The 16,170-nt window shown below is 40.7% G+C and overlaps 1 protein-coding gene across 1 annotated transcript in view; it reads left to right on the top strand.

Moving 5' to 3' along the window:
* The window catches only part of TLL1 (tolloid like 1), a 363,446-nt gene that overhangs the window by 189,483 nt on the left and 157,793 nt on the right, over window positions 1-16,170 (top strand). The window contains exons 6-8 of the mRNA XM_078677025.1: window positions 778-956; window positions 3,178-3,283; window positions 14,267-14,391. Coding sequence (XP_078533151.1) covers window positions 778-956; window positions 3,178-3,283; window positions 14,267-14,391 — 410 coding nt within the window. The remainder of the gene's footprint in view (window positions 1-777; window positions 957-3,177; window positions 3,284-14,266; window positions 14,392-16,170) is intronic.

Consider the following 16,170-nt stretch of genomic DNA (forward strand, 5'->3'; position numbering starts at 1 on the left):
TTTCGCAAATTAACACGAGGGTCAACCTCGTGTTAATTTGCACTTCCTATTTCAAAATTCGCAATTTTAAAAAAAATGATGCATTGCATTTAAGGAATCGCACAAATGCGATTCCTTAATTGCATTTGCATTTTTAAGAAATGCAAAAAATAGCGAATTTTGACAATCTGTTTCATGCATCCCAAAAACGTATTTAGGAAGTGCAAACGGCCGGATTTACCGATTTGCACCGTTTGCACTTCCTAAATAGGTTGATGCATGTGGGGGATAGATCCCATTCAACACACAGTCTACCAATTGCGAATTTGCTTTTTAGAGTAAAAGTAGGACAAGGCTAGGGAGTGTAGGACCACATGTGACAACACAGTATTTGTTGCTACATTTGATCAAAGATACAAAGATTCTGCCTATAGGGACGGTCGTTTAGAGGGTAATAATACATAAAAAGTTCCACTCGTGTGCAACAAGTGAATAACTGTCTTCTGTTAGTGCCCCATCTACCACTTGTATGCTCGAAATCAGAGCACTGTGAGATCACCTGCTTGTAAAATTATTTTGTAGCAGGACGTATTTAAACAATAACTTTTGTTTTTAACAGTGATACTGTTACATTGTACTTTGCAAACAAACATTTCACGAAATTGAATATAAAATATCTTGCCCCAGAAAATCTTGGTTTCAGTTTTAATTGAGTATTTCAGACAGTTCCCTTTACGGATATATTTATTTCTGAGAATGGTTTCTAAACATTTAAATTCCATGTTAATAAAATCACAGGTGCTGTTCCTATGTGGGACGAAGAGGAAATGGTCCCCAGGCTATATCTATTGGTAAAAACTGTGACAAATTTGGAATCGTTGTACATGAGTTGGGCCATGTCATAGGCTTCTGGCATGAACACACAAGACCAGACAGAGATGACCATGTGACCATAATTCGAGAAAACATCCAGCCAGGTGAGCCGCAACATTTCCCTTTATTTTTCAGAGAAGTAGTTATATTTGTAATATTATAATCCCTAGAAATACTTTTAGATAAACGTTTAATGAATTTATGATTAAAATTCGAAATTACTGCAAATCTGAGATAATTCCGTCATAGGACACGTCGTTTAACAAATGCTTTCATTATTTCTTGCTTTTACATTTCTCTTAATTAGCCCATTCATCAGAAGTAACACCAAAAAGATGGGCACTATTTACTTTTCTAAAATTCACATGAATGAAGCTCGCTTCATTATGCATTCTTAAATGCTAGCCGCCACATCATGCTTCAGGTGTTTATTTAGCTTCTTTACCACCTACTTTCAAATCAAATTTTAATGCTGAGTCATGTTTTCCATTAGCTAATAATTAACTCTTGGCTCTGTTGTTGGTTTTAGATGTCTTTCTGCCTTTTACAGTCGTATCATTTTCCTATTCATCCAGCGAGTGACTTTCCTTAAAAGCGAAACAGTGCACATTTTGAAGACAAACAGATAAGCACAGATGCTTATGGAAGACAAGCGCAGACCTTTTAAAATAGATGGAGGATTGGCTGGAACTGAGACAATTGAGAGACCAGGGACTGATTTAGAGTGTGGCAGAGTGTTAACTCCGTCACAAACGCGATGGATATCCCGTCCACCATATTCCAAGTCCATTATATCCTATGGCATTTGTAATACAGCGGATGGGTTATATGTCACTCTTGTGATGGCGTTGCCTGTCTGCCAAACTCTAAATCAAGCCCCTGGTTTCTTGCTCTGAGGCTCTCCACCTTATCAGTCATGCTGCACATTATTTACATATCAATGCCAAAACACACTGATCAGCACAAAAGTCCCACCTGTATGTTTATCTGGAGAAATGAAATTGAATGTTTCTGCTTATGTTAATATATTTTATAGCCTTGTATCCCGCTGCCAAGGGCTATGCTGGTTGTGAAAAGGCCTTGAACCCGGGGGCCTATAATGAGGAAGAGGGCCTTTAACCCCTCCGCTGCACCGAACGTTCCGCGCTGGTGCGGAAAGGTCTATTGCGCGGGCGGGTCTGGAACGTTCAGCGGACGTGCGCAGCACTACCGAGGTAGTGCACGCGACTTCCGCTGAACATGCCCCGCACGGAAGGGGTTAACAACCAGTATAACTTTAGGTAGAAGGGCTATGAGGCTATTAGTATATTTATCCCACTGAGGGTAGAATGTTCTAACTTAAGAAGGGAAAGAAAGAGAAACATTGAAATGTTGGGGCAGAAAGCTTTTACCAGCCATTATTAGCCATGGGCCACTTCATTGTCTCCAATAGAGCTCCCATCATTCTAATGTTCTAATATAGCTTACACCATGTGCCGTACACTTCAAGGTTGTCTCATGACAGTTGTGGAATAGGTGTGGCGCAGCAGCCAGGGCAACTGACGCCGGAACCCGGGGGCTCATGGTTCGATCCCTGGTGCCGGCGGCAGATCAACCCAGCACCATGTGACTCTGGGCAATAGCTCGCTTAATCTTCCCAAGGGCCCCCTGCGCCTTGACACTTTCGGGTAATTGTTCGCGCTTTACAAATACTGGACATTTACATGAGTTCTCATTACTATTTAGAAAGCTATTACTATCTAAATTATGCCATATAAATGTGATTGTTACCTACACCTATGTCATCAGTCATATCTATCTGCATTTTCTTACTTTCTTTCATCACAGCCCTTTGGTTAATGCACACTACACAGTTATTGAGAAAGGTTTGCGAGACTCGATCTCTGAGACACTGGGAAATATGCTCCTTTCAATGAGGAAGCATAGTTCCAATTGGAAAGATTGAGTAGAATACAAAAATTTTATCTGTAAATGCATTTTTGCATTTAATTTCTGCATGTGAAATTTAAAAATGGATTAAATTCCGCATACAGAACTACTTGCAAATTTGGGCACTAAAAGTATGTCTGTCACTTCTTTGACAATTCTAACAGAGTCTGTTATTTTATTGAATCCCTGGAGTAGGAAACAGGATACAGTTTCTGACTTTTCAATCTAACTTTTGTAATTCTGGCCCTTCAGATCAAGAGTGATAAACTTTACCTCTACCAGCTAGAACAGGTTACATAAGGTAGAATTCCCCAAATCACTGTTGTGCATACAAGATAACATCATCATCGCTTGCAAGAAGTAAATTAATCAAAGCGTTGTTTCTAATATTTGCAGGTCAAGAGTATAACTTCTTGAAGATGGAGCCTGGAGAAGTAAACTCCCTTGGGGAATCATATGATTTTGACAGCATTATGCACTATGCCAGGAACACCTTCTCAAGGTTGGAGTCTCAGGTTATACCTTTTGACTTATAATTCATTTTTTCTGTCTGAATATAAATAACAGTTACTTTCAATGGAATGCTGCACAGTCTTTGCCATTTTAATCCCATTGCCTTTGCATTTTAATGGGCTAATTAAAAATACATATCTAAGGAATGATTTCATGTCACATGTTACTGAATGTGCACAGGGACAGATTGATATTTGCACACAGGCAAACACTGAAAAAAGAGGTCTAAATAGTGTGGGATATTAAAAGGTATGATAGATTCTAACGTAACCCTGATTTTGGAAGTGAAAAACAGAATACCGTTAACCATACTATTGGTTTATGCTGTTACAACAAAGAATCGTGGATGCATAGTCCCTTCTCAGGTATTTCTGTGCACCCAATAACACACGTCTCTAAAAACTGTTTATCTGTGCCTGCAAATGACAGATCCTATCCTGAATGGCAGATAAAGCACACATTGCAGAAATTCTACTAATTGGATGGCTTTTCATAGTTGTAGATTTAGTAAAGCAGTCCTAAAATAGGCGTCAGCTGTGGAGGGGAAAAAATGGATATTGGAATGTTGGGAATACCATCATAATGATGAACTTTGTGGGTATTAACAACAGGGAAATCGCCATCATTAGTGCAGCAGGTGCAGTAGCACTGGAGCCCATGGTTTTGAGGGGTCCTCTAAGTCACAGGTTGAGGTATCATTTACCGAGTAAGTTTAAAGGGCCCAGGTTCCTTGTTTGCATTACGACCCACAGAACGTTTGCCGTCCCACTGATCGACTCTCATTACCTATGGTGTTTTGCAACCTTAGTCTGCACCTAAAGTTACTGTATAAAAATTCCGAATGGGGTAAATGGGCATTTTAGACAGAGAAGTTCCCCAAACACTCACAATTCAGGAGGTTCCCAGAAAAGTATTCCTTCACATTCAAATATGTGTTTTTTGTGGAGAAAAACGAACATGTCACGTTTCCAATTTTCCCTAATCCTAAACTTGCAGATTGTCTGCCAATGGACAATCAATCGTTCCTGAGAACATCCAGGGGATACAGCTGCACACATGAAAATGTACTACTTTGCTAGATTTCTGAACATAAGTTTCGAAATGATGTGAACGCTAGAAAATGTGCAAATCTATCAAAGGGTCAGACATAAGATTATGATGCCTATATTTATGCACTTCTTTTAGAATTGCACCCCTAGAATTTTAATACAGATAAATGACATTTCGGAAGTCAGTTCTGTTGCCAGATGCATGTGCTTATTACATTTTTTAATGGATATTAAAATGAAAAATGCCACCGTCTGTGCTCATGTGTTGAGCCAAACAGTTTTTTTCTATCCATCACTGTGACATTTCATTGGATAGCAAAATAGAACAAATCAACAGATGGAAATATAAATAACATCATGATTCCTGAGTGTTGCTAGAGTGGTGATGAGAGCCTGAAATTGCTTGGCTTTTCTCTATCAGTGATAGGTTTTGGCTGTTGCTGCCTCCGTTCAAGAATAGGAAGGACATGCACACTGCACGTGCATTGTAAGCTTACCAAATGCTTCATTAAATGGTAATCAATGTTTTTTTGTGTGGAATAAGTACATACCCATGCCCATTATTTTTCAACCTTTTAAGGAGATGGAAATGTAGTGCATAACCAGGAGAGGGCCTTGAAAAAAGGATATTGGTAAATGTTTACTCTACTCACTGCATGTTCATTTAGATGCAAAACATAATTTAAGGAAGATTACAAGGTCACTTCATCCAACCGCAAATGACCTTTTCAATGAACCTGGATTTTACGTGATGTTTTTACTGCACGTATTTCACATGAGTGCTTGTCTACTTGAGTAGCATGTGGCACCATGTGGGTCTGTGGTTGATATGGTGTTGTCTTTGCTTTGAGCCTATGTTGGGACTCTTTCCATGTCATGCTTGATGCCCACAGTGTACGGTTATGTTATGGGATGCAGAGCTTAGCGATGTGATGGATGAAGAAGTGCAAGAGATTGACCTGTGTTAATGCAATAGGTGTTGTGCTGGCAGATCTTATTAGCCCTCCAAAATGATGCATATTTACCTGTAGGATAGAGGTTACAGTATAATACAGTATCATTTTCTTGATTAATAGCTATTGTAAACTTATAATCAGTAAGGATATTCTATATGAACAACGATTTTTCAGCTGTTTAAGAAGTCAAAAGGGGCACGTTATTCTATTCTTGAACCATGTCTATTGGAGAGTACTGGTGTTGTGTTGTGTTGCATTGTATTGTAATTCCAGTGAGTTCATGTCAAGTAGAAACATGTTAATGGTCTGGTAAATAAAGGAAGTAGACATGCAGTACTTCACTACCCTGGCATTTACGTAGATCACATTTGACAATAGAAATATTATTATTCATTTTAAGTTGTTTGTAAGGTATGGCTTAGCACCTTTGTGATTTAAAATCGGGTTTACAGTCAGCTGTATCTCTACTTTAGCTGATGTAGCCCTCCTGTTATCGATCACTTGTGGATGGCAGGACAATCAGTGAAATTTTTAATGTAAAGAAAATGTAAGCCAGGCAAACAGATAGACGTCGAAAGACTGTCTGAGAAAAGCCTGAGATCTAAAGATTCATAGCAGTGTTTCAAAAAACGAAATAGGAAGAAACTAAATGAAAACCTGCAGCTATTGTGTGATCACCATATTTTAGTTTTAGTTAACTAACAGAACACATCTCAAACTGGGGGCTCCTAGTCCTGATATTTTTTACTGTGTTACGCAGGATCCCTCAAGGTCAGAAATTGTATTTATGATAAAGGAATACAGAGTTTAAAAACAAAAATGCATCCGCAACTTACTTCTTCTGGTTACAGGCAGTGACAGCCAATGGCATGTTTTCAGGAAGTAATTCCATCAAGTGATTAAGAATAAGTCATTTTGAGTGCAAAGGTTTGATGCCGCGTTGCTGTAAATGACTGGACACTGATCTCAGTTTGTTTATCAGATATCTTGTCTTATCCCTTTGAAGGTAGGCTGCCATAAAACCTGCTTGCCCTGAAACGAGCACAGTAGTACATTAGTACTGTCAACATTTTGCAAATGTGCATACTAGTTTATCAGACTATAGCTACGTTCCTTGTTCTGATAGTGCTACTTGCATTAACTCTTTAACTACTCATGGCTTTCATTTGAAAATGCTAAAACTGTCAGAAATGTACCATTATCTGTGGAAGTTACAGAAAGATAGGTACCAGTGTTTCTTCCAATAGAAGGAAATGTACTTATACGTTAGCTATCGTGGACTCTTCGAAGCATTCCAGAACCACCCAGTCTTGGAAATTCAGTATCCAGTGAAATACAAGCATATGCCTTGTGTAACGGAAGCATGCCATTTTCTACCAAAATTCTCCAAGGGACTGAATAATTTTTAAACACAAATTGCATTATGTTTACCGTGAAAGTTTAGCAAAAAATAATTACAATCCACTGATCCACAGTCCAGCCCAAGCTTCCAAGCCAGGTTCTCACTGAAACGTAACACAAGCAACCCAAGGCCGGTTTCTGCCTGATTGTGCCTCTTCAGTCAGGTATATTCTGGTTCCAGGGGCACAGTGAGCAAGGGATTCATGTCTGGGCATACCCATGGCCACTTTGTACATCAAACCCACAAAAGGTGATGGGAGGAATACAGAGTTGCTTGCTTGTCTTCCGGTACCTTGTTTGGCAGTTTTGGCTGGACTGTTCTCATTGGAGCAGGACCAATGCTAACGTGCATATTGTTCGGTCTAATGTGAGGTGGCATAGTGGTTAATAAAACAAAGGGTCATAAGGCTACCCGAGCACTTGTCAGTGGATAGACTATTTGTAAGCAAGGAGAACAGTTTTCCCTCAATGGCCACAATATTTCAATACAAGTATATATCCAATTCTTAATATAATGTTGGTGACAGATACACAATAGTCTTATTCATTTTCTTCAAAAAGTATAAGGTTTTATTACCAATTTATCATTTCTTTTTTATTTTAATCTTTTTTCATAGTTATTCAAGGGTGGAAAAATTTCTTTTTTTCATAAAAACATTTTATCAGTATTAAATTCATATACAATTTTATAATTCATACAAAAAGGAAGAAAACACAATAAAGTAAACACAATACATAGCTATATACAAAACAATCAATTCACCCAAATAATTATGCCCCTGGTAACTAACAATCTGTCACAACATACACACACAATCATACCCTCACTCCATGTATACCCACAACGTCTGAAAAAAGGAAACTGAATCCAAATTGGCAGAAGCACCCTGCCAATCTGCAGGTCTCAAGACACAGTATGAGACCCCGCACTTGGTCGACGCGCGTTTCCGAGGCGCAAGGCCACCTTCCTCAGGACCTCTTCCAGATAACCACACCCATATATCCAGGGGACGTTAAAAACAATCTTGCCCATTAGGGAGGGTTTCAACAATTAGACCATGTATAATCCTAAATATCTTTAGTCAGAAGGATTCCAAGGTGGCTTCCCCCCAAAAAAGAAAGGTTTTGTTTTCACTGGTATAGTTTTTACTGAAGGATCGTATCAAATATCCTCGCCGGTTCAGATCGTGGTATTCCCCTCAGCTTTTTATTTAGTAATTCAGGAACATCATTCTCTCCTGTCCAAAACTTCTGTCTCTTTCCGGTCGTTTGTAAGGCAGAGCCTTCCAATATATGTGAGTTTCTTGGTACCACAATGATTGCGGGCCGGCGTGTCCTCCAGCTACAACACGATGTGACACCCTATTTGGCCAAGGGTATACCCAACTCACTGTGCCACTGGAACCAAGCTGCACTCAGCTGAAGAGGCCCAGTGATGGAGAAACTGGTCTTGGGTTGCTTGGGGTCTAGTTCAGAGCAGGCCTGGCTAGGCAGTTTGGGCTGGACTGTTTTGATTGGAGCAGGACCAATGCTGATTTGTTTATGACTGGATCTAATCTGAGGTGGCTTCGTGGCGAAAAAAATGATGGATCGGTATGCTACCTTGCTCAGTTGCCTGAGGGTAGACTATTTGCAAACATACCTCCCGTCATCTTTTGTGTGTTTAACAAAAAAAATATTGTCAACATATCCACAGCCTAAATAAAAACGTTTTATGCCAATAATGTAAACTACAAAAATATTGTCAAAATACTCTGGTCCAAAATGTCGCCATCATACTAGTAATTAGTTATTTTTATTGTAAATAAATGTATCAAAGTTTACAGTGAATGTTACATTTGAAATTGTATTATTAACTGTGATAATAATCAAAAAATACATATATACTTGAACAATTTATATAAAAAATAAAAGTATACATTTCAATACATTTATTAGCCAAGTCAAATGATTAGATATTAAAGACATTAAGAAAAAGGCATACATTTTAGGGGGCAAGTTTAATATTTCACTGCAATCTAACAAACATTATGGAAAGTGTATATATTGGAGGGAGTAGGTCAAAATTGCTATTGTAACCCCAGTCTAACACACAATGGTGAAGTGCATAGATGGAATGTGGGGAAGGGGTGGTGAGATTTACTATTTTAACTCTTATCTAGTCTAAGAAACATTGGGGGGGGGGAGATTTATTATGCAAAATCTGATCTAACAAACCCTGGGACTACACTTACACTGGGCAGATTTGCTATTCTAACTTCAATCTACCAAACATTGAGGAAACTGTATGGATTGCATTGTGATCAAATTCAGTATTCTAACTAAAGTCTAACAAGCGCGGGGAAAAGAGCACACATTGGGGGCGGGGAGGAGATTAACTACTCTAACTCAATCCATCAAACATTGCAGAAAGGACATACATTGTGGGCAGGGCCAGACTGGCTACCGGGCATTTTTAGCATTCTGCAGAGCTGGGGGCTGATGTCACTGCAGTGGGGGCTAATTTCGTAGATGGAGACCTGCGTGTGCTTCGAAATCAACAATGCAAAACGAATTTCGTTTTGCACATGCAGGTCCCCATCAACGAAATCAGCCCCCAGCTCTGCAGAATGCTAAAATGCCCGGTAGCCAGTCATGCCCTGATTGTGGGGGCAGATTTACCATTCTAACTCCAGTGTAACAAACATTGAGGAAAGTATTTATGTTGAGGTAAGTGGATTTGCTATTCTCACTTCGGGCTAACAATTTTTGAAGTAAAAGCATACATTAGAGGGGTCCGATTTAATACAGTTACATTATTAATGGGCACATTTGTAAGTAATTAACCCTATAATAGAAAAGGAGCCTAAATTTCATATCAAAATAATTTAAGTACATTTAAAAATATATCAGAATAGTTAAACTACTATTAAAACTCTTAAATGTGTTTTTAAATAAACAATATCCTTCAAGTTTCTACATAAGAACATTAAACAATAAACTTAAAACTCTAGTTTACATTGTATATGTTGCAAGTCATTAATATTTAATAACTTCAATTAGAAAATAGAATCTGCCCATTCCCCAATATACTCCACATTTCATATTAACAATTCAATAAATCACTTTTGATGAAAATTATTTTAAAATCGCATCCTTCGGTAATTTTCCAAAAAGGTTATAAAAAGTATGAAAGATAAACATATTTTACAGGTAAATCAATTAATGTAAATTATTTCAAGTTTAATCAAAAACTCTCAAAAGTAAGCCCCACATTCCAAAAAATAGTTTAAAAAAACGGTAATAGATGTAAACAAAAAGTAATAATTTCAACCATTCCAAATTTAAAGTATAAAAAAAATATAATAATGAAGGTACATGTTAAAAAAAAAAAAAACACCACGCAACACATAATTTATTGAAGAATATATATGTAACATTTTTAGATTTTTAAATTAATCAATAAGATTTCCTTCAAATAAACATTTTTGTAATTAATCCATTAGTCAGTTATTTTCAGTTTAAAAATTATTTGATCTAGAACACTACCCACCGTGACCTAATAAACCTCACAATTCAGGATTTTTTATTTATTTATTTTTATTTTTTTTTTACAAACGACCCTGTTGCTCCCGAAACATCATTTTAGCCGCATCCGTAACCAGAGACCTATACGCAAATTGTTTCAGACCCAAGGCGTGGAGTTTATCAGGAGTTACAGCCGATTCCAAGTCAGCCTCTATCCCAACAATTTCCCTTTCGAGTTCCACCACCTCCCGATTTCTCGCCTTTTTGGATTCAGCAATAAGGGAAAGGGCCTGCCCGCGGATCACCGTCTTAAAGGCCTCCCATAGGGATACCGCAGAGGAGACGGACCCCTCGTTGTCTAAAAAATAATTGTCCAACGACTTGATCAAGAGACCACGGGTCTCGGGGAGGTCAGATACCATGGGTTGATGGGAGCCACCCGGCCCGCCGCCTCCACCCCCACCTCAAAACAAAGCCAAAGCGGAGAATGGTCGGAGATGCCCCGGGGGAGGTGTCTAATCTCCCGAACAGCAGACGACTGCGCCGCAGGCATCAGGAAATAATCCAGTCTAGACAGACTCCCATGGGCCCCGGAATGGAAAGTGTATTGAAGCTGAGTAGGGTGCATAAGTCTCCAACAATCCACTAAACCAAAAGTATCCAGGAACCCACCCAGCCATTGTTGGGCCGAAGGAGTGTCCCTAGGGGGGTGACGATCATGTAGACCGGAGAACACAGAGTTAAAGTCACCTGCAATGAAAAGAGTACTATCTGGGAGGCTCAACAACACTCGGCCCAAATCGGAAAAGGTAGAGGTCTGTAGACCGGGGGGCACATAAACGGTAAACAGGGAAAGGGTCCGACCCTCATAGCGTCCCACGAGGACGGCGTAACGCCCCCGATCATCAAGAATCACATCATCAATTGCCAGGGGGAGGGAAGCCCGGACAAGGATACCCACCCCCCTGGAACCCGTGGTAAACCCCGAATGTGCGACGAGGCGATATCCCCACCTGTTCATTGCACGACAAGTATTGCCCACTAGATGAGTCTCCTGCAGAAAGACAATATCAGGAGACAAACGTCGTAGACATCGCAACACCACACCCCGTTTTATACGATCCCCCAGACCATTGACATTCCACGAAATAAACCTCAACCCGCTACCCCCCATCCCACACAGTGATGCCGGAACCCTCCCCCAATGAGCATGACATCGAAAACACCATTAGCAAGATAGAATCGCCTTGAAAAAACAAAACACAAACATCAAACTTCCCATCAACCCACCCCCCAACTACCAAGAAAACACCCCCCACCCTGCACCCCTGCAAGAAGCTAAAAAGCCACCCCAACATGCAGTGTGCCTGTCGCCCAAGAACCCCCATTCTACAAAAAGACCCCGGAGGAGGAAAGGCCCTGTCCCACCCGCCACCCCGATCAAGATAAAGAAGGAGGAAAACACACAGAAAATAGAGGCACTTAGGCATAAAATCCCTGAAGAAGTTACGTAGCACGGAGACCGGGGCATAGACAATAAGTTCAGCTCTCTATACCACCCTCGGCACCACCCAGGTGTTCGGCGGGCTCAGTCTCAGGAGGTCGGTCCGGCAGAGAGTCCAGCCAGTCATTCACGGAATCAGGCCGATCAAAGAAAAGGGTCCGTTCATTGTATTCAACTCGCAGCCTGGTTGGAAAAAGCATAGCGTAGCGCAGTCCCAAGTCCCGGAGACGCTTCTTGACTCCACGGAAGCCCATACGCTGTTTCTGCACCAATTGAGAAAAGTCCGGGTAGAAGTTCACCGTGGCATTCTCAAAAGCCACCGGGCCCTTCACTCGCGATGTCTGCAGGATAGCGTCCCGGTCTCTATAGTGAAAGAGTTTCGCAACAATAGGCCTCGGCGGGGCGCCCGGCTTGCCCTGGCCTCCCGGAACACGATGGGCACGTTCCACTGCGAAGAATTTACTCAACCCAGACGGAGAGAGGTAGTTCTGTATCAGGTCCTCGACCAGGAGATCGACAGAATGCGGGTCCGGATTTTCCGGAACGCCAACCACACGCACGTTACAACGACGTGCTCTGTTTTCAAAGTCCTCCAAGCGCCGGGTCATGAAATCGTTCACCCTTCGGAGATTGCCAATCTCCGTCTGTATCTCCGAGACGTCGGTCGTGAGGCTGGAGGACTTGAGATCCAATGACTTCACCTTCTCATTGGTTTTAGATAGGTCGGCCCGAATCAAGTTCACATCAATGGCCACGGTGTCGATTTTGTGGGCCAAAGCTTCATACTGTTGGCCTATTGTTTCCTTCATGCCAGAAATGGCGCCCATGATGTCCTGCAAGGACGGCTCCGTCAACGCTTCCACAGTGTGGTCAACTGCACTCGGGCCAGGCAAGGCGGTTCCAGGGGACCCCTTCGAATGGGTGTACCGGTCCATGACGTTAGACTGGACCGGGCCCCCGCGAAGGGGCGTTTTGGTCTTCCGAGTCTCTCGGTCCCCTCTGCCCACCATGTTGGAGACCGCGTCCCAGGGGACTCACTCGAGCAGGTGAAAATGGCCACAGGAGAGGAAGGCGTTGTAGCCAAAAAGCAGCGGCGAGGGTGCCTCTAGGCGTGAGCCAGCCCGGAAGGACAATAAGCAAGCCAAAGGCACAACAGCAGTCTTGTGCCGCTGGACCCAGCAAGGGCCAGACTCCTCTGCCAGACGTCGCAGTCCGAGGCAGAATCGAAACCGAAACTTAAGAGGGGGACCCACAAGTCGAATCCCCCAGCCGCTGTTGTTCAACTCAGACACAGCCACAGAGCCTCACCCAGACCCGGGCGCACCTCCAGGGCGGACCCCGAAAGTTCGAGTCGTCGTATCTTTGGTGCCCCCGGTCCGAATCAAAATCCAAAAACCATAGAAAGATCAGCCCAGTGTCCACTACACAAATCCTCGTGAAGAATCAGGATATGTTCAGGATATTATGCCGGGAGTGGCGGGGGTCCGGAGAGCGCTGTGCTCACGCGGCCATCACGGATGCCCGCCAAGCTCCTCCACAATTCAGGATTTTTAAGTATTTACATAATTAAAAAAATGTATCAAACATATAAACAAAAAAATATTAATTACCAATAATAAAAAAATACTTATTAATCTTGTTAAATATGTGGATATATAATTCTGAAAAACACTACATACCCATACCTCAATAAACGTAACAACCATACAATCATTTTAATGTTTTTTAAAATATAGTTACAAATACATTTCACAAAACCATAAATAATGATATACATTCTTAACAAAAGACAATAAAATAACATAATAAACTAATAATATTTTAAAATACAGTTAAATTACAATTTTATTGTAAAACAGTAAAAATCACTCAATATTTGAATGCACTATATATTTGTATTCACGATATTTAGACCACAGTATTATGGCCAGACCATATTTTTACATCAATATTCGGGCGAAATATAAAAAAAATGATTCAGTTTCAAAAATTGAATAACTCTCTATATTATCACATTGTTCAGCTGGGAGAACTCTTCCACCAGTGTATCAGAAACATCTAGGTTTCTATGGCTCACAATAATCTCACAATATTTTCTTGCTGATAATGTTTTTTTCTGTTACTATGCACAAGTAGTTATAAAGATGCAGTGCACATTATTGTTTGATGAGCCAGACTAGCATCCCTAAATATGTGCCCTACTTCCAACACATGGCGACTGCGAGGCTGCCTCAATTGCTCTATATTTATATATTTAGAAAAAGCATTCATTCTGAATGATTCAAAGAGAAGCCACACACTCTCCTCCACCCTTCTCCTTATTGCTACCTTCATCCAGACACCTCAGAATATAGTATCAATTTTTTTGTTTCTCGAGCAAGACCTTCTTATGGTTGGCAATGACTATATTTCTAGTACACCATAACCATATTTCTGTGAACTAATATTGTCTTACCATGCTTATCTCTTGTATATCCTCTTATATAAGGTGTCTTCAAGAGTTTAACACTATGTAATCAGACTGATGTTTTGTTAACTTGCCTCTTTTTCTTTAGGGGTATGTTTCTGGACACAATTTTCCCTTCCCGTGATGAAAATGGTTCACGGCCGCCCATTGGTCAGCGCACACGCCTGAGTAAAGGAGACATTGCACAGGCAAGAAAGCTGTATAGATGTCCAGGTATTGCATAGTAAACAAAACATGTATGTAAGAGTACAAATGTGCAGGATACTTAACCTAGTCAAATAGAAGAGTTAAGTTAAAGCAGCCCTGCCCAGTCAGGTGCCATAAATGTGCTAAAATTGGATAATAGAATAGAGTGGACTAAGGGAAAGGTGAAATCTATAGTCCTATTCAAACTTATCACCTGGCCATTTGTAGGCATGATTTACATCTTGGAAGTAATTACAGCCTAGTAAATATGTCATTAACTGAAATGTAAAATTCTGAATTACCTGCAAAATATGCAACCTGGATGTACATACTTGACAAAATAGAAGTGTAAGATTGGTAATGAATTCAAGAGAGGCAGAGACAGAGAAGGTGTTTAAACTCTACAGTACCAGGACTATGCAGTACTAGGACTATGTGTAGATTTACAGTGTACCCTCTATTGAATTATAATGGTTATGCCATGCCAGAGAGGATGCATTACTTTGTTTATCTATCACAGATGTGCAATATTCTACGATCAAGTAATGTATACCAGAATATGCCTACTTAATTTTCTGTTTTCCTTTCACCCCTCCATTTTAGAATTGTTACTATTTTTATGTTATTTGTTAGGATGTATTTGGAAATGTGTCTTGTGGTATATATGTGTTTACAATGTAAATATCGTAGGGTGATATACTCCTAGAAGTTATTGCTTCAATAGGTTCCTCAAGCATCCACAATCTTTCCAGTACTGATTTGTTATGAATCGTCCATCTTGTTCTTGGACTATTGCAAGATTGACTAGCATGATAAAAGTTCTGACTGCATTTTCCTGTGAATCAGGATGCTAGGTACTTGGTCTGTGATGGTAGGTATGTCTCCTTTGGTTAAGTATAAAACATAAGAAACAACTTAATGTATATTGGAAGCTTAGTCATTGTAGACCAGTCAACTCACAGGGTATCACTACGTGCCACATGATATTGGAAATCCTCATTTATCCAACCAGTAAAGATCCATTATCACATGGTGAACACAAGGTGAGCAGAAGAGCCCGGCACTCAGTACGTTTCCAGATTGTGTGCCTAGGCTCATTGCAGGGATTCTGCGGAGTCACAGAACTATGCATGGGATCTTGGAACCTTAGTTGGCAGGGACTGAGTCATCCTACCACCTGAGTACCCATGAACCCGGGGACCGACTAGCTATAGTGTCTCACGTGCCCTCCTACTCACTCACAAAGGAACAAGTGATTAGACACCCCAGAACACAACATTCCCGACACTCTCAGGAATCACAGTTGTAGGACACTCCCGTTCGCTCTCAATCTCATACCAGTCCACAATAAGATTTCACAGAGACACAAGAAAAGTTTCAAATGTTTATTTTAACTATCGTGCTCTACTATGCAGTATACGTGCCACAAATAGCTGAAAAACGCCTAACACAAATACAACTAGCATAGCTAGTAGTCCGTAAATCATAACAGGTGCTGTCATTATATACAACAGTGTAGTCTAACCTCCCTCCCCTTCTATAGATGCAAAATGAGTATATATTAGAAGACTTCTGAGTTTTAGCAGCAGACCCCATACCTCAGACTATAGATGGAAGATCTACATCACAGGTGATGTCACGTTCCCTTCTCTGGAAAGACCCCTCTCCAAGTGTGTGTTACCCACCCGTGTATACCTATATGACCAAAGTACATGTCGCCAAACAACAGCTGCATCTGCATGTTTTGTCTAGGCACTAGAGCCAGACCAGAAAAGAATTACAATGGACATTGTTGTTTGAGTTTGC

Source organism: Lissotriton helveticus, chromosome 2_1 (genome assembly GCF_964261635.1).
Source record: "Lissotriton helveticus chromosome 2_1, aLisHel1.1, whole genome shotgun sequence".
Lineage (NCBI taxonomy): Eukaryota > Metazoa > Chordata > Amphibia > Caudata > Salamandridae > Lissotriton > Lissotriton helveticus.